The sequence below is a fragment of the Mycteria americana genome, chromosome 20 (genome assembly GCF_035582795.1).
Source record: "Mycteria americana isolate JAX WOST 10 ecotype Jacksonville Zoo and Gardens chromosome 20, USCA_MyAme_1.0, whole genome shotgun sequence".
Classification (NCBI taxonomy): Eukaryota; Metazoa; Chordata; class Aves; order Ciconiiformes; family Ciconiidae; genus Mycteria; species Mycteria americana.
This window is the reverse complement of record NC_134384.1, coordinates 3,633,000-3,656,450: the sequence shown is the minus strand read 5'-3', so window position 1 is coordinate 3,656,450 and position 23,451 is coordinate 3,633,000. Positions and strand designations below refer to the sequence as shown.

Genomic DNA, 23,451 nt, shown 5'->3' with positions numbered 1-23,451 from the left:
GCCGGGCATCGTTCCAGCCCCTCGCTGGGACCGGCTAGGACCGGTCCCTGCACGGACGGGGGTCCCGGGGGGTGCCGGGGGGTCCCGGGGTGCCTCCCAGGACTCCTCCGAGTCGTGCCTCAGTCTTTGGGGGTGTCTCGGCCCCGCCACAGGACTCCAGGGGAGAGGGTGGGAGCAGTCCGCGGGCTCCCGGCGGTGTCACGCGTGGGTCCCCCAGCGGGGCAGGGGGTCCCGAGGGGAGGGGACGGGGCAGAGGGGCCGCCCCGGAGCCGGCTGCTGGCTGGCTGGACCGGTGTCCCTCCTCCTCCTCCTCCTCCCCTCCTCCTCCTCCTCCTCCTCCTCGCTCCCTCTCTCCGCCCGGCGCCGGGGCAGCTCCCACCGGAGGCGCTGGGGACATGGAGCGGACCTGAGCCGGGCGCGGCGGCGGAGCCCGCACCGGCACCGGCGGCAGCACCGACAGCGGCGGCGGGGACCGGGGCGCAGCGCTGCAGCGCGGCGGAGCCGTGAGTGCGGCCGGGGGCACGGGCGGGGGCACGGCCCGGCGGGGGGGCACGGGCATTGCCCGGGGGGGCTACCGACACGGCCCCGGGGCGGCGAGCATCCTCCCGGGGCGGCGAGCATCCGCTCGGGTCGCGGTCCCCGACTCCGGCTGGGCTGAGTGGGGCCGGGGGGGCCGGCTGGCAGGACCCCCCCAAAGCCCCTTTGCTTAAACAGCAGAAGGAAAAAAGGGGAAGGGGAGTGCAGGGCCCGTCCCCCGCACAGCCCCGTCCCCGCTGCAAAGTTCAGGGGCTGCAAACTCTCCTCCGAGAGCCCCCCCGCGCCGGCAGCCGTGCCGGGGCGAGGGAGAGCCCGGCAGGCAAGGGGTTAAGCCTTGGGGGGGGGGGGGGGCACAGGGCCAGCAGGCAAGGGGTTAATTCATGGGCGACCTATCCCCCCGCCGATCCTTGACCTGGCTACCAAGGGTTGCCCCGCTGAAGCCCCCTCCCCGGGACCCTCGTCCCACCCACCCCGGGAAGGTTTCTCGCCCCTTCCCGCCGGTCACCGTGGCTCCGGGTGGGACCCGTCCCCCTGTCCCGGGCACACAGCCCCGGCCCCCCCTGGGTGCTCTGGGTCGGGGATACGGGGGCAGCGGGGCAGCCCCCCCCCCCCCAGCCACGGCACTGGGGGGGGTCACAGCGCAGACAGACACTGTGCACGGACAGACAACGCTGTGCCAGCACAGACAGACACCGCGGGCCAGCACAGACGGACACAGGGCCCGGCTGCCGCTCCCGGCCCCCGGCACACGCGTGTGTCCGCAGGACTCGGGGCTGTTTGCTGGTGTTCATGACTCTGCGGCGCTCAGGGGTTGGGGTCCCCATCCCTTGTCCCCCGCTGCACTATGGGACGGATGGGACACTCCTGCCCTGTCATGTGTCTCCCACCGCCTTTTCGAGGTGCGCTCGGTGGCGAGAGGCGAGGTCATTGCTCCAGCCTGCCCTGGACATCCGCGTCCCCGCAGCACCATCTCCATCGGGAAGCAGGCACGGGGTCCGGGCAGGAAAACTTGCCAGCGGTGCCACGCACGGATGTTTGTCTGTCCAAGAGGGGCTGGGGTTGTCCTAACAAACCGCAGCGACAGCATCGCCGTAGCTCATGGCCAGCGAGAGGGTTGGGACCGGGGTCGGCACTAAACTGCGTCGCTCGCTGGGACCTAAGAGCGGATGAACCTTGTCACTGAGATTACGTCTTCCCAGGCAGCCATGGCGGGTCCTGCCCACGCCTCGAAGTTGCGTGTCCGACCCGTCCTGGGCAGGTTTGGGTCTCTGGGGGCTGAAGCTGCTGCATAGCGGAGCCCTCCCGGCAGCGGGGCTTGTGCCGTGGGGTCCCGCAGCCGTCTGGCAGCCCCAGGGTGCTGTGCCAGGGTGGCTGGCGGGGCTGTGGGTGCAGCCGCAGGGGGGTTGGGGGATTTCACCCGCCCGGGTGCTGGTAAACCTCGGCTCAGGGAGCAGCAAGGAGGGTGATGGAGCGCAGCCCCTGTACAGAGCTGGGCGCTCACCCCCGGGACATCTGCAGTTAAACACCGACAAAGTTAGTGGCGGAAGAGAAAAAAAACAAGAGATGCATCTCCCAGGGAGCTGTAAAGGAGAGGTTTTCATGTGAAATGCACAAATAAATGCAAAGCTTTGCTTCTTTCCACCTCTGCCTAATGATTTCCAGTGTTTTACGCAGGGGTTTCGGTGCCAGTGAGGGATGCTGCCCAGGAAAAATTACAGACCGTGGCCTCATATTGTTCGAGTCTCAGTTACATCTTGTGAGGTACCTTCAGCATGGAAAACACTTGACTTCCAAAGCAAATCTGGAGTAATAGATTTTAGGAGTGAAAAAGGACCATTAGCTCAGCTAATGTGATTTTCTCCATAGCACAGACCAGATAATATCACTCAGTTACTCTCCTATTGAGCCAATAACTCGTGTTTGTAATTCATGCAATTTCCTTTTAGTTCAATTTAATTTTGAACAGAATCCATTCTGTTGACACTGATACAGTACTTTTTTTTTTTTTTTTTTTTTTAAAGCCTGCGATTTCAGAGGCTTTGTGTTAAAAATAGCTGCTGTCCTTTGACAAACGTGGGCAGGCTAAAGACAGTTTTCTAAATCATTTGCGAGTGACACATTTTTACCAGCATCTCCCTTCGTGCTGTTTATTTGTTTCACTCACGACTGGCAGAGCCGCTGCCGGGGCTGCCCTCCCACGGGGCCGGGGGCTCGCCCTTGGCGTCTGACCTGGCATCTCGCGCAGGAGGCAAAATCCCTTTGGAGCAGAGTAATAGGTAGGAGCAGAGATCCCAAATCTTTAAAAATCCTTTTTCGTCTCCGATGCGAAGCTCTTTGTGCCATCGGGGAGCTCCTTTCCTCCGGCGTGCCCGTGTTGCTTTTTTTACCTCTACCAAATTGGAGCACCCAAACTGCCCCCCCCAGAAAGTCCTTCTGACGAGCGAAGTTTGTTCCAGCCAGGGTTCAAGATGTCCCGGGGGGAATAGCTGGACTTTTTGTCTCCTTGCCGAAATGTCCATTTTCCGTGGGGGTGCCGGGGGAGCTGTGCCCTGGCACACGAGGCCGTAGGGAAGATGGAGCAGATCGTAAACTTGTTATGTGCTAGAGGGGTTTTGATTTCGTTCATGGGATGCAGAGGAAGGTTTTTTTTTTTCCTCTCCGTGCAGGGAACACAGAAGCACAGTAAATCTAGTCTTTCAGTGGGTTTATTTTTACATTCATTACTTGCTGGTGGGCTCCCCAGGCGCTTGCCCGAGCCGGCTGCTCTCGCTGCCCGTCGCCTTCCTGGAACCGAGACTCGCTGGGGCCAAGCAGCCGTTACGCACCCTGTGAGCGGGTCGGGGGACGGGGACGTAGGGTGGCTCTGGGACCTGGTAGCAGTGTGCTTTGCACTCCCCAGGTGAGCGGTTAGGGCTGGTTTGGGGGGAGATGACGGGGGGCTGCGTGCCTGCTGCTCCCAGGCTTGCAGAGTGCCGCAGGCGGGCTGGGGCGCGGGTCCGAGCGGTGTCCCCTGGACGGAGCATCCTCGGGGCCGCAGGGGGCTGGCGCTGCAGGTATTGGAAGTTTGCTGGCGAGCAGGCGAGGGTGGCGGAGCGAATCCCTGCGGGATACAGCGGGCTGTGCAGTGAACAGCACGGGATGCTTCGCTCGCTGCTGGGGGAACGGGGTCACCTATGCTGTCCCCAGCCCTCCCGTGTGCTCGGCGCACGGGGATCCCGCCCGTTCTCCGGCATATGATGAAACCACGCAAACTTTGAAGGATTTTGGCGTGGTGCTGGCGTCGCAGCAGTGCTGGTGGCTCTGCTTTTGGGGGTCCCTTACTGCAAACCCAGCGAATCGGGCTGGGTCGGGGAGCCTTGGGGCCGGCAGAGCAGCAGGACAGCCCGTGAGCCCACGGCCCGTGGCTGCTTGCCGTCCCGCACGAGCCAGTGCGGGGTGCGGTGAGCCCCGCTTTGTCTGCCCACCGCGAAGCCGCGTTCCTGCTTGCTCCAGCTTTATCCCATTGTAAACACTTACCGTGGTTTTGTGTCGGGCCGGCTTTGTGCGTGCACGTGTAATTGCAGAATTCAGAAAAGCTTTTATTACCGAAGCGACAACCTTTAACAGACGGCTGCGACCGATTGTAGGGACGCGCTCTCAGTACGGCTCTGCTCTGCTTTTACACCCTGGAAGTTCCCAGCCATGCTAATAAACTATGTACTGCTTATTTTCCTAAAACAATGCGTTTATTTAAAAAAAAAAATCCACTCGCAGGCAGGGCAGTTGCTACCTACAGCCTGCGATGCCGTGGAGAAAGCCGGCTGGCCTCTTTTGTTCTCTCCTGCGGCCGCGCTGCTGAACGTAGCATCGCTACAAACTGGGAACTAGTAATGAAATATTTTCATTTTCCTTCAGCTAGAAAATACTGATGGGTCAAAGCTGCCTCTTTTTATGCATCTGACAGCAGCCCGGTCTGGCAGCGGGGCTGATGGAGGAGTTGTGCTCGGCAGGAGGGAGAGCCCAGAAAGACGGGCAGCCCCGGGGTCAGGCGTTCCCCGGCTGGGGGTCCCTTGCAGCATCGTGGCCACCCCTGACCAGCCAGGGCTGGGCTATCCTAGGCTCTGCTGCTTTATTTTTCACAAAATTTGTGGAGGTTTTGGTTTCATTGCACTGCGGGGAGGAAGATTTGGGGCACTCAAAAGTTTTGCATGATGCATCACTAATTTCCGCCCCGTTTTAACCCAGTAAAGAACATGCAAAAGGGAAGTAAATTAGTGCAGCTTATGACAGTTCTGCTGGAAAATATCTCGGTGCCTTTACCCCATCCTGCGCCTTTTGGGGAGTAACTTCAGGAGCCAAATCCGCTCCCTTGGGTAGAGCTGCTGCTGGCCGTGCCGTGCCCCTGGGGAGCTCCCCACGGCTGGGTGCTGCTTGTGCACGGCTGAGAAGTGCGTGGGCTCCTCCAGCGCGAGGAAAGTTGGCAGGGTCCAAGGCATCAACTTTTGGAAAATTTTCTGCTGCTTGGAAGCCCACCCTCCCTCCCTCCCTCCCACTCCACGTCCACCTGCTCCAGGACCACATGTCCCAAGCTGGAATCGCTCCAGCCCCGAACAAGGGCCCTTGGTCTGCCCAGTCCCACCAGCTCGGCGCTGGCGGGGAGGGAGGCTGGGGAGGTGTGGGGGGCACGGCTGGCTGTGCGGGGCCCTGGCGTGCGTCAGATAGGTCCGTAAAAGTATGAGTAGGGGATGCAGCGGCTGAATCTGCCTCAACAAAGCATTTATACAAGTGTGCTGGAGCACATGGTTGAAGTGGAGGATAGCAGTAGGGGCACTGCTGAAACAGGCTCGTCCCCTTCGTCTCCAAGCACCCGCCAGCACCTTGGACCCCGAATGGCTCTGCGGCTGCTTATAGCTCAAATGCGTTGTTTTTCAAGGGGAAAGCTACTTCTGCGAACATTGTACTGGAGGGAAGCTCCCTTCCCTGCCTTCTTGTCCCGCTCCTGCTTGCAGCCCTTCAGCTGAAGAATGCAAATTGGGAGATGGATCTGAAATATTTGAAATTCTGCCTCTCCATAATTTAATGCTCCATTACCACCCAGGCCTGCTCGAGGCATGTGACCGTTATAAAAGATGCAGTCTGGTGGCTGCAGAGGCCGGGCAGCCTCCCCCCACGAACCCCCGGGTGTCTTATCAGAGAGGAACAAGATAATGGGGCTCATCATTAAAGCTGCCTGGAAGACCCCTGCGAGCACCCACTAGCCCGGGCCAAAATCTGCTGGCCTGAGTTATTATTTTTTAATTCTGCCTGGTGAAGGTAGCTCGTGGCAGTTTATTGTCTGTTGGGAGGAAAGAGGATAAGATTAGAAATTAAATATCGCAAAGAGAATTAAAAGAACATGGGGCAGCAGCGAGCCCAGTGGGGGTATTCGATCCTCTTTGCCCATGCAAAATGGGGTTATCGCGAGCTGGGCTGAGCCAGAGTCTAACAGGAGAAAGAAGAGATGTAGAAGCAGGTAGACAGAAATACCCGACGGCACTGCCAGCACCACACGGCAACTTCTGCCACCGCCGCGGTGCTGGGGCTGCCGCCTTCCCCTGCTTCTGGGGCCCACGCCGCTGCTGGGCGAGAGCCCGAAATTGAAACTCTTCGGGCATAAAAGTCAACCTGGGTGCCTGGGTGTGTGTGGGTTTGCAGCGAGAGCCCTCATCCCCTGTAGTCTTCCTCCCTTGTTCTGGATGGGTGTTGCTAGCACAGTGCAGCTCCGGTTTGCAGCCTTGTTCAGAGCCAGGAAAACCACTTGTTTGAAAAAGCAGAGCTAGGTGATGGTGCGGGTCGGACGGCAGTGGACGTGCCGGGGTGTGCAGGGCAGGCAGTCCGGGGCTTGCACGTCTGCTCTGCTCCCCACGCCGGCTAGCGAGGCCACCAGGGAGCCAGCCCCCAGTGTTGGGCAACCCACATCCCTCCTGCCACTGCCCCATGGCTGGCAGGGTCCCCACCGTGTCCCTGCGGGATGCAGAGAGGAGCTTGGGGTGGGGAGAGGACAGAACCAGGGTCTGTAAAGAGGCTGGGCAGGCGCTGAGCCCACAGCTCATCCCTGGTGTCCTGACACTGGGGACACGTGGGTGCCCGAGGCCACTGCAGCAGAAACTGGGGACCACGCTGAGCTGGGACAAAGCTTGCGGAGCCGGATGAGCGTGGCTGCGGGGATGAGGTGTGTGTACACGGGTGTGCAAGCTCCGAGCGGGGCAGGAGGGTGACCCCCCCCCCCACCCCCTCCAGCAGCCCTTCTGGTTCACCTGCTAAAGGTGAGCTGATGTGGGAAGGGTTTAGAAAAACCTCTGCCCTGGCCCAGCGTGGCAGCCCTGCCTGCTGCCTGCCTGCCTGCCCACGAGGGCGGAGGGGAATGCCAGAGCCCGGCTTATCTTTTGTCTGGAACAATAGAGGGCTTGGCCCTATTGTTCTACCTTGCACGCCCAGCCGGAAAGCGAGTCCCCTGGGGCAGGGGCTGCAGGAGGGGATTTACGGGCAGGGCTGGGCAGGGCTGGCGGGGTTACCCTCGCCAATCTGTGCTGCGTGGCCCTGTGTGGGCGCAGCCACCCGTGGGCAGCTCTGCAGGCAGGAGAGGCAGCTGCTTGGGACCTTGCCTGCTCATTTTTTTTGCCACGACGCAGGGATTTCAGGAGCTGGAGGGTTAATTTGGGGGAGGTCCCCAGGGCACCTACCCCCGGGCAGGCTGGAGGACCCATCCGTACCTGCGTGGGCTGCAGCATGGGCAGAGGCAGAGCAGTATCTGCCTTTCTTGGAGGTTCTTGGGCTGTGATTGGGGTCTCCGGGTGCACCACTGGCCTTTGGGCTTCCCGTGCCCAGTCCTTCCTGCTGCGTTGCCTCGGGTCTGCGGGTCCATCCTGGGAACTGGCTTGGGGAACGCGCATTTTTGCAGGGGAGGGGTTGTGCATGTGTGTGTTTTCAAGCAAGGCTGGGTACTGGGGGCTGGGTACTGCACGTGGCTCTCGGTGCAAGCGGCACAGCCCAGGGGAACGCGCAGCAGGAGCTGCGTGAGCGCTTGAAGCCAACGCTGCCCGTGAGCACCTCAGGCTGCAAACCACAGCCCTGTGTTCCCTTACAGCCCTCCTCCTTCCTTCATTTAGGGGGGCAAAACAAGGCTGACCCGTCCCCGTGGGGCTCCCGTCAGCCCAGCAGCTGCACGGCTCCAGCAGCCACGTGTGACTTTGCCAGGGCGGCATGAAAACGCCTCCGGTCCTTCTCGTCCTCCCCATGCTGCCCGAGACCCACCCCGCGGCACACAAGCGGTGCACGGCGCAGCGGGGTGCGTGTCCCTGCCTGCGTGTGCCTGCCCGCACGCGTGTGTGCAGGCAGAGCAACTGTGCCTGCCCGCAGCTCCGTGCAGGGGAGCGCGCCGGGACGCGGCACGTGGAGGCAGAAGCTGCCAAAGCCCCTCGCTGGAGGGAGCGGGCTCGGGGACCCCAGGGGAAATGAGGATACGGGGAGGGGGGGACAGGTGCCACTGGGCACAAAGAGCCCCTTGTGCGCTGGCATGTGCTGCGGGAGGCAGGGAGCCCTGGGCTGGCTGGGGGCAACTGGACACCCCCTTGCAAATGGGGAGGGCTGACAGCTTCTTCCTGGAGCGCCTCAGCCCTTGTCTGTGCTGTGTTTTTGTTGTGCAATGAAAACTATCCCGGCAGGGCCAGTAAAAGCTTGTTCCCAAATTTCTCTGCTTCCCCGGAGGAGAGGAGCCTAGCCGGGAGCCGCTGCGTGACCAGGATTTCATGGGTTTTAGTTCCTCCGAAGCAAGAGGGGAGAGGAAGGGTGAGGTGCGAACCCAGCCTTGCAGGATGGTCGTGGTTTGGAGGGTTGCTGCTGCCGGATCCCTTGGGTCCTGCGGCGGGATGGGTGGTGGGGTGTCCCCCACCTCCCAGAGCCCGGGGTCTCTCCCTGAGCCAAAATAATGGTAGTGATAAAAATGGCACGAACCAGACCTCCCCGCTCCCTCCTGCGATTTCTCTCTTGCGAATGTGAGACCTGCCCGGTTAACGTGACCACCGGCCCTGGGAGGCGATGCCGGTTGCGAGCCCCATTGCCGCTGCTGCAGGGTGCTCTGGCTCGCCCGCGGGGCACAGAGCAACGGGTGGATGAGCTACCTCCCGAGCCGTGAACACGGGAGCCTGAATCCGCACCCTAAATCAGGGGTAACGCCATCAAAGTGACCGCGGCTTACACTAATAAGGGGGAGAAGTCAGGCTGAAAGTGTTTTCCTTGGGGGTCTTCATCCAGACTCAGCCAGCCATGACTCTTCTGAGCCGAAGCACAGCAGGAGCGGAGTCAGGATTGCCATTAGTAAGGGTGTGATGATTTGGGGCAGATGATGGACAGTTACTGGCACCGAGCACCCGTCCTTCGGGCTGCCTTTTCTTTCAGAGGGAGGTTGACGATGGCCCCGGCGGCTCGTGGGGCAGCTCCCGTCGTGCCAGCAGAAAAAAAATATCTGTTGCTGAAATGTCAAGCGGCCCCAGCAGCTGGAGCTCCCCCCTGCCCCGAATTTGGGCAGCAGCTGGGGAGGGCGAAGTGGCTCCGCGGTGCCTTTGTACCTCCACGTCCGAGCACGCAACAGCTCGGGCAGAGGGACCTGTTTGCTGCAGCTCAGGATCCTGTGCAAAGGGACCCCGAAGGTTTCCGGGGCGCTGCTGCTGCAGGGCATGGGGCACTGCAGGCGGAAGCACGGCCCCATGATTTTCGGCTGCCACCGTGGGCTTGGGTGCCATGTGTGAGAGGTGCCAGGGCTGGCTCCGAGCATCCTTTCGGTGCTCACGTGTATGCCCGGCTCACCTGGGAAAACATGAGTGCAAACAAGATGGGATGGTCCCCCCCCTAAAGAGAAGCCCCCCAAAGCCTGGGGGCGGCCGGAAGAATAATGACATTAGTGGAAGGTGTAAAATGCCACGAGAAGCTCAACGAAGGTAGGGGGTGACGGACACCAGCCGATGCCATGGGATGTCGCTGGGATGGACCGCGGGGCTGTGCCGAAATAGCAGCAAGTCCTACGTGCCACAAACCTCACCCGTGGGTCCCTCATGGCGCAGTGCGTGGAAAAAGGGTTCGAAAAGCTCTGCCCTCCTTGGAGCCCCGGCCCGGGAGGTGCAGGGCAGATCACTGTCGAGGCGCGTGAGCCTCGTGTCTTTTTTTTTTTTTTTTTTTCTAAGCAGGAGAGGAAAAGGGTCAGATGTCTTCACCCCTCCGTCATGCGATAGGAAAGTATTGTTTACGAAGCAGCCGAGTCAAACGTGCCCTCCGCTCTGCCTGGAAACGCTGAGTGAGTGCAATTACACAAAAACGACACCGAGATTGGCCTCCCCGATAAGCCCGAGGGCCGCTTTTGGGTGAGGGGAGGACAGAAACTGCGAAGAAAAGGAGGGAGACGCGCTAACCGCGCTCCCTCGCCGTGCCGCGCCGTGCCGGCATCGCCGTGCCGACCCTCCGGGGCTGGGTGAGTTGTCCCCGTCCTTCGCCTCCTGGCTCTGGTGGCCTCCCGCTATGGGGGGATGAGGGGGGATTCTTTATTTGCTCTGAGTTTGCTGATTTTTAAAAATTTCTTTCCCGTAATGGATTGATTGATGCAAATCGGTTAAATTGAGTGGGGTGATGGAACAAGCCGATGCCTGTGCTGGCGTGGTGGGAGGGGGTTTGGGAGCAGCCCCAAGGACCTGCACCGGGTCCCCGGGACCTGGCAGCTCCCCCGCCACCCCGGGGACTGTCGGCCGCTTCTGGCGTCAGTGGGACCATGGGCCTGATCCTGCCACCCCGGGTGCTGGGTGTAAAGGCTTAGGTTTTGCCACCCTTTTTTTGCATCCAGGCAAAGCCTTGCGCGACGGAGGAAACTTGTTTAAAAAATTATTTCTGATGCAGAAAAAAGGAGAGAAAGAGTAAACACCCGTTCTTCAGAGTTCCTCCCTCCTCTTGCTTCCCCTGCATCTTCCCTAGTTAACATGCTGTGATATTTCTATGTTTCACTGGCTTGTAATGCGGGGAAGAAAGGAAGGGCAGGGGAGAGGGATGCAATAAGAAGGGGGTCTCTGAAAATATTAAGATTGTGGGGTTTGCGCTCTTCCCCGGAGCGTTTAGACCTGCAGGGAAGGGGAGTTTCTTCTTTCAGCGCTTGTCCCCGGCCGTCCCTGCCCGCGCTGCTGCTCGGACCCGAGCAAAGCGCTCGCCTCTGCTGAGCACCCTCTTCTTCCGCTGCGCACGCCTGCACCCTCCGGGGCTGCCAGGCCTTTTCTTAAAGATGCTTTCAACCCCATAACCTTCCCTGGACAAGAAACCCATCTGCCTGCAAAGCCGGAGACGGTGCAAGGAGATTTTTCCTTATTGATAGGTCTTATCGAGTGGAAGAAAAAAAACCAAGCCATCCTGCAGACTGTCTAGTCTTGAGGCCAGGAAACGGGAATGACCAGCGCGGTCCCCGGCCATCACGTGGGATTGTCGCTGGGATTGTTCCCGCGCCTTCTTCCTCCGGGCTTTGCATGGTTTTAAATAATTCCAGCGCGACGGAGTTTCCTCCGCTTCCCTGATGAGATCATTCCCCGTCTAATAAATCTTGTGGCCAGGAAGTTCCACCTGAGGTTCAGTTTAATTTTTCCCCTACTTAAAACCCTCCTATCGCTCATCCCAGTGAAGGAAAAATGTGTTTGGGTCGTGGCTGTGAAGGCGGTGGACCTGTGCCAGTTTACACCCGGGGAAGGATCCGACTGCCTCTTTGTGTTTGATTTCATTATTTGGATAGTTATAAAACCACTGGCTGTTTTTTGTCTGCATCCTAACGCAGCTGGGTTCACGAGAGGCGGCATCCCTGGATTTTGGGTTGCGGAGGCACGGCCGGGCGGTGGAGGGGGGGTCCCAGCAAAGCCCTGGTGTTGGGGGGCAGCAGGGGCAGGGAGCGGCTCAGGCATCCTTTACGCCGAGACAGGAAAGCGTTTTGCAGTGATGTGTCCCTCTGCCATCTCATAAGAAACCCGAGCACGGTGACAGAAACCCCCTCAGAAGCACCGTGAATCCGGAGTTAGCAGTAAGATAGAAATCGTTAGTAAGAGGGGGCATGAGGAGGCTGGGACATGGCCCAGTTAACACGTGTGCCGGGCTGGGTCAAATGGACCCGTGTACCCACAGGGAATATTTTGTGCTCGTCTCATCGTTACTATGGGAGGCTTCGTTTTCCCATTCCACCCGGAGCATCCCGCGTGTCCAGGTTCCATCACCGCCTCCTTGGGTCCGGCCGGTCCCAAGGCAGGGGACAGCCCTACGCTGCAGGGACGGGGCAGGGCGCAAGCCCCGAGGGGGTGAGGTGGATTTCGGCAAGTGGGATTATTCCCCGCGACTTAGAACAGCAAGAGCTGAGTCTCTGAGGACAGAGCTGCCCTCTAAGGACTCGATCTGCTGGAGCTTAGTGCTCGCACGAGCCATCGGCCGGTGCCCTGGGACAACCTACGCAGAGCTGGGGTCTCCTGGTGTCCGTAGGTGACGGAGGACATACAGCCACCCTGTTAAGCAACCCAGATCCTCTTCTTCCCCCCGCCGCGGCCCGAGAATTCATCTTTTTCTCCCTGTCTTGCAAGTGTTCACTTAAGTGAACTTAGTGATTAATACGGGTTATTTTCTCTCTCTCCTGAAGTTTTGAATAGCAAGATTGATTCGATTTCCCCCTGAACCTCTGAAGGGCTTCTCTGCTGGCATGCATCAGAGAGATATGCATTTCATTAGCAGTCCTGGATATGGCCCGGAGGCCTTTGAAGAAGGCAGGTTGGGTTTTTTTGGATAGAATTAGTAAATGCTACGCTAGCTGGTTGTAATTGCTTTAGGGTTAAATCTTCCAAGTGCCTTGCGGTAATAGGAGACTTGCGTTGCTGCTTTTCATCTTTAGTAGACGGAGAATTGATGCTCCCCCCGCCAAAGAGCCGTAATGTGGCAGTGCTGAGGCTGCAGCAATAGGAGCTCTTCCAAGGGTGAAGGGGGAGATATTCCCCGTGGGGCCCACCAGGACGGGGGTCCCACGCCTGGCTGGAGAGGGGACAGAGGGGACCTGGGTGGAAGGTGGGGTGCTTGGGGTGGCACATGCAGAGGGGTGACCTCCTGCTCCTTCCTGCGCCCGCCGTTCCCGGGAGTTTCCGTGATGCCGATGCTCTCACCGTAGCGTCACTGCTTTGCTCTGACCCTGTAGAGACGTTTCCGGAGGCCATTATCCTTTGCGGGGAGAGAAATTGCCTTCAGGGAACTGGTGGTGGATGGAGGTTGGACAAAGACCGGTCTGTTTTGTGTGGACAGTGGGAAATCCCAGCTCCTGCTGACACCAGAGCTTTTCCCATGGGACCCCAAGTCTTGCCAGGACGGAGAGAGGCAGCTGAGGTCTGGGGGTCTCTCTGGGATGGGGAAGCAGCCATCGGCTCCCGCTGGGCAGGACGTGCCTGGCAGCTCACGTGGGCATCATCCTGCCGGTGGCAGGGCTTAGCACGGAGGTGCCAGCCCGCTGCCCAGCTCTGCGCTTGCTGGGCGCTTCCTGCTGCCCCTCTGCCCCTCTGCCCCCTGGGCCATTACCCTCCCAAAATGCCCCCCTCCGCCTGCCAAAGATCTCCCTTCTCGGCGTTGATTTTGCAGCTTTTCCGGCAACCTGAGCTCTCGGCAGCCTTCTGGGCAGATGGAGGTTGTGGCTTTCCGTGGGAGCGCCGCTGACAGGTAAGATGTTAAAAACGCGGCATTTGAGGATGCGTAAAGTGTTGGCTCGTGCTCCCCCAAATGCAGAGCGTTTCCGTTGCTGCAGCACCCTGGTTTGCGGGGCAGCACGGGCGAGTGCGTGCCTGTGACGCGGCTCCACGGGGGAACACGTGTCCTGCGAGCACCGCTGCTCCGAGCGGCTGCTGTCTGTTGGGGACGCGCGGACCTGTGGCTCTCATGCGGTGACAGCATTTCTGGGGCTGAATACGTTCAGCATCCGGATGGCTTCTGGGTTTAAACCCCAGTCTTACACTTTCTGCCCCATTTCACCTCCAGCGTGTAGCCAACGTGCTGGCATCCCCCTCCATCCACGGCTGGGGGTGGCAGAGCCCGCATCCCCCGCGGCCGCCTGCTTTCGCCTTCCCGGGGAATAACCTACTGTCACGGGATGCTCCGCATCCCTGGGGGACGATGGCAGCCCCGTGAACTTCCCCCGGCCGGGGCCACTTGCCTCGGCCGTCCCTGGCCACCCCTGCCCAGGCACGGCGGAGGAAGCCATCCATTCTTTTATGTGCGAAGGCACGCCAGGCGGAAACGGTTGGAAACGGCCCCGAAAGGACATTCCAAGTCTGGCAGGAAAGCGGCCCGCTCATCTGGCAGGAGACGGGCTATTGTCTGTCCTGGTGGCCGGCCGGGATTCCTCGGGCCCTACTTAGAAGAAGAAAACGTCCGTGTGTGTCTTATTTTTTCCTCTGCCCTCTCTCGAGGGGGTGCCGGGGGCTGCGAACGCTGCACGTGGCTGGTGCGTGCACAGCGGTGGTGTTGCGCCGCCCCGGATCTCATCGGCATCGCTGTGTTCGCTTGTACGGTGTTTTCCCCCTTGGGTTTTTGCCCTGTGTGTTTGTCCCCCGGCTGGGTTGGTTACCTGGGCCGTGGAGGCAGGATGCGGTCACGGGGTGAGCGGCTGCCTGCTGCTCGGGATGGGTGGATTCGTTTTGGGGTGGCTGGGTACCACGCTGCGTTCCTGAAGGGAAGGGTCTGCCGTAACGCATGAACTGATAGCTTGCTGCTGTAACTGGGGACAGAGGGAAAACAAAAAGCCCCAGGAGCCTCCCCTGGTCAACCTGATGGGCAGGCGGGGGCAAGGCCAGCCAATAAATCTGGGCAGCCCGGCTCCCCCCGACGATCGCCGGCCACTCTCCCCCGGTCCCCCTTCTGCGGGAGCCCTTTGCACCGCAGTCCCCTGGGGTGGGATCAGCCCCGAGTCGAGGGGCAGGATGAGCCCTGAGGCGGGCACGCTGCGGCACGGGGCGGGGGTGCGGGACCATTCCTGCTCTCGCATCCTCTCCCAGCACCGGCGAAGGCTGCCCCGGGAGACTCGGTGTGTTTGTGGCTTTCTGGCCTCCTGCGCTCACCGGTGTTTTTGCAACGAGCTTGGGTTTCACGGAACCTCAGCGCCTGCTTCGTCCCTGCCCGAGCCACAGGCAGATGCCCCCCTGCCTTCGGGCAGCCTCGCCTGCCGGCCTCCCCCACCCTGTGAGCAGAAACCCTTTTCTTACAACCACAGGCAGGATCTGCTGCAGGGAGAAAGCCTGGTCCAGCCGGCACCACACCTTTGCCAAGCAGCTTTTTGGCTTTTCTTCCCCTTGCTGCTTTGTGCCGGTGGGGCGATGCTGGCAGCCCCCTTCTCTGCAAAGCCAGAGCCCGCACAAGCGACTGGGAAGAGGCTCTGGGTGCCGGGGGGGGTCTCGGCATTTCGCCGGCGCTCCCCGAGCTGCCGCGGTGCCGGGCAGGGTGGGGGCTTGCTGGCGCCTCGTGTCCCCCCCCCCCCCCCCCCCCCCCCAGCCTTTCGAGCTGTTCTGCTGCAACATAAACAGGGCAGATAGGATCGGCGGGCAGGCAGGAAGGGTGGCACGGCCACGGGGAGAATTGCAGGACGTGCCAGTCAGAGGTACGAATGGAGAAAGAAAAGCGGTCGCCATCCCGAAAATCTCAGCCCTTCGACTTGTTGGGCTGGAGGTTGGAGGCAAGGTGAGCGCATTGATGCCGGCACAGTACGGGCATTTTAGGGCTTCAGGGCTTGTGAGATGAGCCCCCCTTGTACTCCTCAAAACACCATGCCGGGACGAAGCAGCCCCCAGGTCCCTGGTCCCTCACCGAGGACTTGTGGGTCCCAGCGGGTCCGTTCTGGCCCTCCAGGCTGGCACTTTGCATCCCAGCGCCATTCCCTCCCTTCTCCTCTGCCCTGCATTAAATGGGAAGCATTAAAGGCGAAGATCTGTTACGCTCCCCGTGCCAAGGCAATTGTTCCCATCCCTATTGTCTGCCACAGGCAGCCCCCGAGCCCAGCACCTGAGCCCACAGCACAGGGCTGCTGCAGGAACCAGCCCCTGTAACAAGATAACGGCACCGTTTTCTCCTTTTTCTTCTTCTTCTTTTTTTTTTTTTTTGTTCAGCAAACCGTATAATAAATCCACAATGAGGCCTCTTTCAAACAGACCCCTATTAAAGTACCAGCCCCATTTTAAGAGTAAACTTCCAGTGGTACCGGGAGGTTAAGTACAATAGAAATGTGACCTGCCGGAGGAGTGGGACGTTGCTTTTGTGCGTGTCTCAGACCCAAGGCATCGAAGGCATCGCTCTGTGCTGCAGCGTTGCTGCTGCCGCCCCGTTACCTGGGCAGCCCAGGCAGCAGAGAGGGAGGGCAGATCTGTGGCAGGGATGCACTGAGTAGAGGGGGGGGGGTTGCCTTTAAAAAACCAAAAAGGCTGGAAGGAGGGAGCAGCTGTGCACCCACACCTGCAGGTCCTGAGTTAGGAAAGCACCCAGGGCAAGGTGCTGCAGCCACCGTGCATTCGTGCCTCAGTTTCCCCACCTGTAGCACATGGAGAGCACAGGCTCTGGGGCAGCCTCGACGGGCAAACCCTACCTCCGCGGGTCGTTGGAGCCGGCAGAGCTGTGGGCACGGCTTCCCGCTGGCTGCCTGCCACCGCCACGCCGCTGCCAAGCGTGTCCGGTTCCTCCCCGGCTGAGGTGCGTGGAAAGCAGGCAACGGGTTTTTTTGGTTGGGTTTTTTTTTTTTTTTTTTTTTTTTTTTTTGGGCAGGCCCTTGGCCGTGCCCAGGTCGCCCTCCTGGCTGCCGGGCTGGCCAAGGTGAGCCAGGGGCAGGAAGGGCCGACGCAGGCGGTGCCGGAGGATGTGGCAGATACCGGGCGATGTCGACGGCGGGAGGAAGCCCGCTGGCCCGGCGAGTGCGATGGTTTGTTCAGCAGAGGGCAAGGGAACTGAGATTAAAAAAAGCCCCGCTAAGATCAGAAAGGCTGGCGCGCACAGTGCCCTATTGTGGAGCTGTCACACTTCCCTTTACTTTATTGCTTTTGTCCAACACCCTATTGTTCCACTTCCTTTTGTCCCCTATTCACAGCCCTGGCTTTTCATTACCCAGCCGGCCTTGTTGTTTTCATTTCTTTTGTTTGAAGTTCCTGAGAGGAAGGTTTTATTTTCAGCGGTTTGATTAATTCGCAGCTTGAGCTGGGCTTTGTTTGTTACGTAATTGCTGCCCCTGGTCGGGCGGCCCGGCTCAGCCCCCCCACCCCAGCCCGCACCCCCAGCCCTGATTTCGGGGGGTCCCGATGAGCCATCGGGGCGTGGGGAGGCGAGAGGGAGCAAAGCTCGGGGGTCCCGGTTGTGGGGTGCCAGAGCCCGGGCAGGATGCTCTCCCCATCCCGCCGTGGCCCCTTCCCACCTCCGCAGCCCCTGTGGTCCCGCAACCCGGATCCTGGCAGCGGCTGGTGTAAATCCCTTCCGTAACGGCCTCCTTTTCCCATTATTCCTCCCTGAAAGGCGAGCTTCGGGAGGGTAATATCTGTTCCCATTCTTGCTGTGCGGTGTGAGGGTTGGTGGCCCCGAGAAGGCAAATCCCTGCGAGCACGGCTGCAGGGCTGATCCCTTTGCGGTGAAGGCACGGCGAGCTCCCGGCGTGCCCGGCACTCGCTCGGGGATACGGCCCCTGTAGCCCTGGCAGCAGAGCTGGGGCTTTGCAAGGGACGTGGCTGTGGCACGTTGTTTGGGGCAGATCCCATTGAAAATACCGGCTCTGGCCGTGCTCGGGGTCCCCTGGGGTTGTACAGCTCGTCCCCCATAACAGCTCGTGGTCACTTCTGCGGTGCCCGGCCGAGCGGCTGGCAGCACCGGGAGCTGGACCGGCACCCGCGGCCATGCTGGTGAAGCCGGGGAGAGCCATTCCCCGGGGCCGGCCCCTTGCCCTGGCTGGGGCTGAGCCGGTCTCAGCTCCGTGCCGTGCCGGGGACTCCCAGAGGAGCGATTCTGGTGGCCGTCCCAGCCATTGTTCGGCGGGGCCAGGATTTCCATTTCCCGTCGGAGCGGGAAACCTGCCTGCTGCCCTGCCGGCTTTCTAGGCACGGCTCCTGGGGCGGTGCAGGGGGGCGGCTGGCTCGTGAGCCAAGAGCCGGGGACCCCTGGGGTGCTGGCTCGGGTCCGGCACGGGTCTCTGTCACAGTGAGCCTTGGGTTGCTCTCTGCCCGGCTGCTAGATGAAGGGTACGTGCTCATATTGGCCCTAAATCCCACAGTTCTAGGTGGGCTTTCTCTGAGGCCAGGAGAAAAAAAGGTGTGTTGGCCTTGTTTCCCTTGGAGCTTCTGGCCATTGAGCCCCAAATCTGCAAAAACTCAAGCTCAAGAAGCCAGGAACGAGGGCTCAGCTTCACCAAGCCATGGCGAAAGGCGAGAGCGTTGCCTGTGGAAAACCAGCAGCACGGGGCACCCCAGTATGGGGCTGGGCTGGGCAAAGGGGTGCCCGTGGCCAAGGGGTGCCCCATGGCTCTGCTGACAGCCCTGCCACCCCGCAGGATGTCCATGAGGAGCCCCGTTTCTCCCCACCTGGAGCTCGATGGAGCGGGCAGCATGGTGAACTGCACCATCAAGACAGAGGAGAAGAAGGAGGGCGGCTACGAGTCCCCGCCGGGGGCTGCCACCAGCACCGAGCCCCGTCCCAACGACCCGCCGGGGCCACCGCCGAGGGAGGGCACCGACCCCCAGGCCCTGCCGCAGGTGGGTCCCACGGCTGTGACGAACACCGGTCCTGGCTGGGGTCCTGCCAGGCTGGCAGAGCACTGTGGCCATCCCCGCTCCGGACCTGGGCTCGGTCTCCTGGCAGAGGGGGGGGGGGGGGTTGTTTCCCCGAGTCGTTATTCCTCATCCCGAGGAAACGAAGCTGAAACCTGAGGCTCCCCAAAGCTTTCTGGCCGTTGTTGATGCTCTCGGGTCAGCCCTGGGATTTGAATGCTTCGCCTTTGGCGTGGAGCCCCCGCAGCCGCCTCCAGACGTGCTCTGTCCCTTCAGCCTCCCTTTTTAATTGCTCTTGGGTTTTCTCTCCCCCTGACCAGCAGCCTCAGCCCTCCCGTTCCCTGTGCTGCCTCTCGGGGGGGGTTGGGGCTCAGAGGAGCCAGGCAGTCTAAATAAATAGTAGAAAACTCCAGCAGACAAGTCTTTGCGGCATGAAGAGCAGAGATGCTCTCAGGCTGGGCTGGGGGGAATGTGCCTGGCAGAGTGTGGTCCAGCAGTCAGCTGCGTGGGGCCAGCTCCAAGTATCCCACCGGTGGGGCCGGCTCAAAGCATCCCCCCAGCCCAGCACCTCCTGCCCAGAGACCTGGGGATGTCCCCGTCTGTGGGAGCGGGTGCCGAGTAACGCTGTCTGTGTCGCAGGAGTCCCACTCGCCCGCCGGCGATGCGCTGGAGCCCAGGCGCTCTGCCTTCGAGCCCGCCGGCAGCGGCCAGGAGAAGCTGGACTTCAACAGGAACTTGAAAGAGGGTAAGAAAAGTTTCTGAGTGGCCTCTGGGACCCCCCACCCCGCTCCTTTCAGGCCCCTCGTTGTTTTTGCAAAGCTGCGGGATGGGAAGAGCCACCCCGCGCCGTGGCACGCAGCCTAGGGCTGTGCTCACCTGGCTGTCCTCTCCCTCCCATTGCTCTGCTGACCCCGGTGCCTGCCGGCACGGACAGTGATGCCAACCATCGAGAAGTTACTGTCCAGCGACTGGAAGGAGCGGCTGCTGGGCCGAAACACCGCCGAGTCCAAGGAAGTGAAAGGTGAGGTCCCCCAGCCACCCACCTCTGCCGTCCTCCCTCCTGCGCCCGGGCAGCCTGGGCTGGAAACGCAGCGTTTCCCACCTTGGCAGGAAGGGAGATGTGCCTGCAAGCGTGGGGATTTAATAGGGATTGGTACTTTTTTAACCAAAACTTTAATTTGATTTTTTTGGGGGGGTGAGCATCCCTGATGAAAGCTTGCCTCTGACTGCACCGAGGGGATGGCTCAGCACGTGGGGCTCTTTACGCCCTCCATGCATTAGCCGTCTCCCGGCCACGCGTCGCCCACCAGCACCCGACGGTGGTGGTGATGCTGTTCACCCTCCCCAAGCCCCCGACCCGCAGCCGCTTGGTTTCTTCCAGGAACCCAGGAGAGCCTGGCAGAGAAGGAGCTCCAGTTACTTGTCATGATCAACCAGCTGTCCACGCTGCGGGACCAGCTCCTGACAGCCCACTCGGAGCAGAAGAACATGGCCGCAATGCTCTTCGAGAAGCAGCAGCAGCAGATGGAGCTGGCGCGGCAGCAGCAAGAGCAGGTGGGCTCGGGTCCCTGTGGGCAGCCTGCTCGGGGGGGAGCGCTTGCCAGGGACCATCCTTCCCTTCGGGGATCCCTTTGGGATCTGCTGGCCGTGGGTGCAGGACCAGGACAGGCTCCCCCTGGGAGCGCTGGGGAGGTGGCTTTGGCATCGGGGGCAGCGGAACTTCGCTGTCTGCCCAGAAACCCTCCCGTTTTCTGTGCCCATCCCAAAGACTCCCTCTCTTGCTCTCTGGTGCCAGGAGGATGAGGGTCAAAGGAGATGGGAATTACACTCCTTAAAATAATTAAACCGCACTGGGTCCTTCCTGCCTGCGCTCTCTTTGCTCTTTGAACACCTATTTTTCCTCTCCAGTGGCCCGGACGGTGCTAAGGGCAGGGGTGACACCCCCTGGCATACCCCGGGGTGGGGGTGACACCGTCCCTCCCAGCCCGTTTCTCTCCCCGTGCCCCTCGAGGTGGCTCGGGGGCAGCTCAGCCACCCCCTGCCTGCCCTCCCCACGGCCCTCAGCACCCTCTGCAGACCCCGCGTCTCCATTTTGCCGGTGCTGGGCAGCTCGTGCCGGGCTGTAGCCCTGCCGGGGCCAGCTCGGCGCTGCCGTTGATGTCGCTGATCTCCGCTGTCTTCCTCTCCCTCTGCCAGATCGCCAAGCAGCAGCAGCAGCTCATCCAGCAGCAGCACAAGATCAACCTGCTGCAACAACAGATCCAGGTAAAGGCGGGGGACACCTCCCCGTGTCCCCCTTCCCGTGCTGGGTGATTGCAGCCTCCTCGTGTGCCGGGCTTGTGTCCTCTCCTGGGGCCAGGCAAGTGGATGGCACCTGCCTGCAGTGTCCCGCAGCGGTTATCCGGTCTCTCTGCTTCTCTCCCCCTCTTCCCTCCAGCAGGTCAACATGCCCTACGTCATGATTCCCGCCTTCACCCCCAGCCACCAGCCTCTCCCCGTCACTCCCGACTCCCAGTTAGCGCTGCCCATCCAGCCCATCCCCTGCAAACCAGGTGAGCAGGGTCCCCCGGGACTGCCGGAGCCCTGCGGGGTGGCCTTGTCCCCCAACCCTCTCCCTCTCCTCCCCACAGTGGATTACCCGGTGCAGCTGCTGCACAGCCCCCCTCCTCCCACGCTGAAGAGACCCACCGGCTCGGGCCACCTCCAGATGCAGGTACAGCCCCAAAGAACCTCCGTCCCCTGGGGCTGGGGTACTGCAGGGGCTGCACTTCACCCTCCATCCCCTCCGCCGCAGGAGACCTCACAGCCGCTGAACCTGACAGCCAAACCCAAAGGCTCCGACCTCCCCAGTGCCTCCAGCTCGCCCAGTTTGAAGATGAGCGGCTGCCAGTCCCTCACGCCGAGTCACGGGGCCGCCAGGGACCTGCAGACCAGCCCGTCCAACCTGCCTCTGGGTGGGTTCCCAAGTGCCTCCGCTGATGGATGATCCTATGCCCTCCCCTGGCCACCTCCCAAAGATGGGGGATATCTCTGCTCCCTGGGGTCCCTCCTCCCTGGGGTGGCCTGGGTGGGCACCTGCTGCTCTGTGCCACCCTCCCAGGGCACGCAGTTGTGATTGGTGGGGTGGGATGGGGTGCTGCGGGGCGTTGGAGGGGTGGGTGCTGGCGCTGATGGGTGCCCATGCCCCGTGTCTTGCCAGGGTTCCTGGGCGAAGGCGATGCCATCACCAAAGCCATCCAGGACGCGCGGCAGCTGCTGCACGGCCACAGCGGGGCCATGGAGGGATCGCTGAGCAACCCCTACCGCAAGGTGAGGGATGGCTGCCGGGTGGTCACCGTCCCCCTCTCTGACCCCACCATCGGCGGCCAGAGCTGGGTCTCCATCCGCGGGCAGGCTCCCCGCCTCAGAGATGGTGGTTCCTGACCCTCTGCTCTCCCGCAGGACCACGTTGGGATTGATTCTTCCCCGGTGAAGGAGAGGATGGAGGAAACCCCCGCTCACCGGCTGGACGAGGCTCTGTTGACCTGTGAGATGGACGGTAAGGACGGCCAAGAGCACTGCGGTGTGATGCCCCGCTTGCTCCTTCCTCTGACCTCGGCCGGGGTTTCCCTCGCAGGCTCACGGCACTTCCCCGAGTCCAGGAACAACAACCACATCAAGCGGCCCATGAACGCCTTCATGGTGTGGGCGAAGGACGAGAGGAGGAAGATTTTGCAGGCCTTCCCGGACATGCACAACTCCAGCATCAGCAAGATCCTGGGTAAGTGCTGGGGATGGTGGCGGGGGGCTGAGGCAGGACCCCCCCTCTGCATCGCCGCGGGGGGACACAAGCTCCATCCGGCTGCTCGCTCCGCTCGTCCTCAGCCACCTGCATGGGGGTGATGCCCACCAGGATGATGCTACCCCTGTTGTAGCATCACTCTTGGAGGTGCCTGTAGGAGCACGGGCCTCATCCAGCCAATATCTCACCCCCCCCACCGACAGCAGCGGTCCTGCCGCGGCTCTCGGTCACACCGGTCCTTCCCCGTGGCCATGTCACTATTAACACGCGGTCGCCAGCGAGCCCGTCCGAAGGGACGCAGTGCAGCTGCGCCATGGGTTACCTCCGGCACCTGCACCTCGCTCTGCCACGGACTTGTTGTAGCAGCTCTGCTAGTTAAAGGAAAAAAAAAAAAACCAAAACAACAACCAAGCTTTTCCCTTTGAAGGAGTACGTGGGCAGGAGCTGCTCCGTTTACCTCTCGCGACCGCGGGGGCCAGGGGGTCTGGGAGGTGGTGCTCTGCGGTGAGCTGCTTGCTGTCACGGTAGATGTCCGTGGCTTTAAATACCTGGTGCGGTTCTGCCTGGGGAGCCGGAGCTGCTCGCCGCTGAAGGGGTGCAAATTTACCTGCGGATGGACGAGCGGTCCAGAGCCGGTACGCTCCCAGGCGGGGGGGTTCTGGTTCCTGTGTGCTCTCCTGCTCCTGGAAATGTGGGTCTGAGACGTGCGAGGGACCGAGCGCGTGGGGAAGGAGCCGGTGGAGGATGCCTGGGCAGCATGGGCAAGGGGCTCGCAGGCCTCTGTGCCTCGGTTTACCTGGGCCACCTGGCTTGTGGTGCAGGCGTGGGAGGTCGAGCTCCCTGGGGGAGCTGGGCCGTGCTAGCGGGTGAAGGACACCCAGGAAAGGGGCACGCGGGGACTCACAGGAGGATTTAGGTGATGGGCGGATATCTCTGGAGGTCCCCAGCCCGAAGCCCTGCTCAAAGCCCGGCTAGCTCCATAGTCCCATCGGGACGCTCAGAGCTGTGTCCTGTTGACTGTTGAGCATCTCCGAGGATGCTGAGGATCTACAAGCATCTCCAGCTTGTCTTTCTCTCTCCCAAACCGGACGCTGTTCCAGCTGCAGCCTCCTAGGTGCTGAGCTGAGGGGATTAATCCCTTCTCTCCGCCAGCCTGGCCCTGAGCCCCTCTCCCATCCCAGCCGCCTTTGTGCTGTGCCCTGCTTTGCCCTCCTGCCCGGGGCGCTGGCGGCGATGACAATAAAGGTCAGCCAGTGGCATGCGAGTCACACGCCGGCACAGCCTATTTTAGCTGCAGCACCTGCTCGCCATACCTTGGAGAGGATCGAAAGCCGTGGCCCAAGAGGCGCCCGG

At 61.3% G+C, this 23,451-nt stretch overlaps 1 protein-coding gene across 2 annotated transcripts in view; it reads left to right on the top strand.

Annotated features, from left to right (window-relative positions):
- SOX13 (SRY-box transcription factor 13) overlaps positions 1–23,451 on the top strand; it is a 42,931-nt gene that overhangs the window by 17,136 nt on the left and 2,344 nt on the right. Inside the window, exons 1-12 of one of the 2 annotated variants that reach the window (XM_075521848.1) lie at positions 373–503; positions 18,101–18,302; positions 18,957–19,062; positions 19,252–19,338; positions 19,699–19,871; positions 20,514–20,582; positions 20,755–20,869; positions 20,948–21,030; positions 21,112–21,271; positions 21,517–21,626; positions 21,759–21,855; positions 21,934–22,077. In XM_075521848.1, the coding sequence (XP_075377963.1) occupies positions 18,102–18,302; positions 18,957–19,062; positions 19,252–19,338; positions 19,699–19,871; positions 20,514–20,582; positions 20,755–20,869; positions 20,948–21,030; positions 21,112–21,271; positions 21,517–21,626; positions 21,759–21,855; positions 21,934–22,077 (1,345 nt within the window). In that variant the 5' untranslated portion in view covers positions 373–503; position 18,101. Of the gene's footprint in view, positions 1–372; positions 504–18,100; positions 18,303–18,956; positions 19,063–19,251; positions 19,339–19,698; positions 19,872–20,513; positions 20,583–20,754; positions 20,870–20,947; positions 21,031–21,111; positions 21,272–21,516; positions 21,627–21,758; positions 21,856–21,933; positions 22,078–23,451 lie in introns of those variants that run through there. The other variant, XM_075521846.1, reaches the window with a different exon arrangement.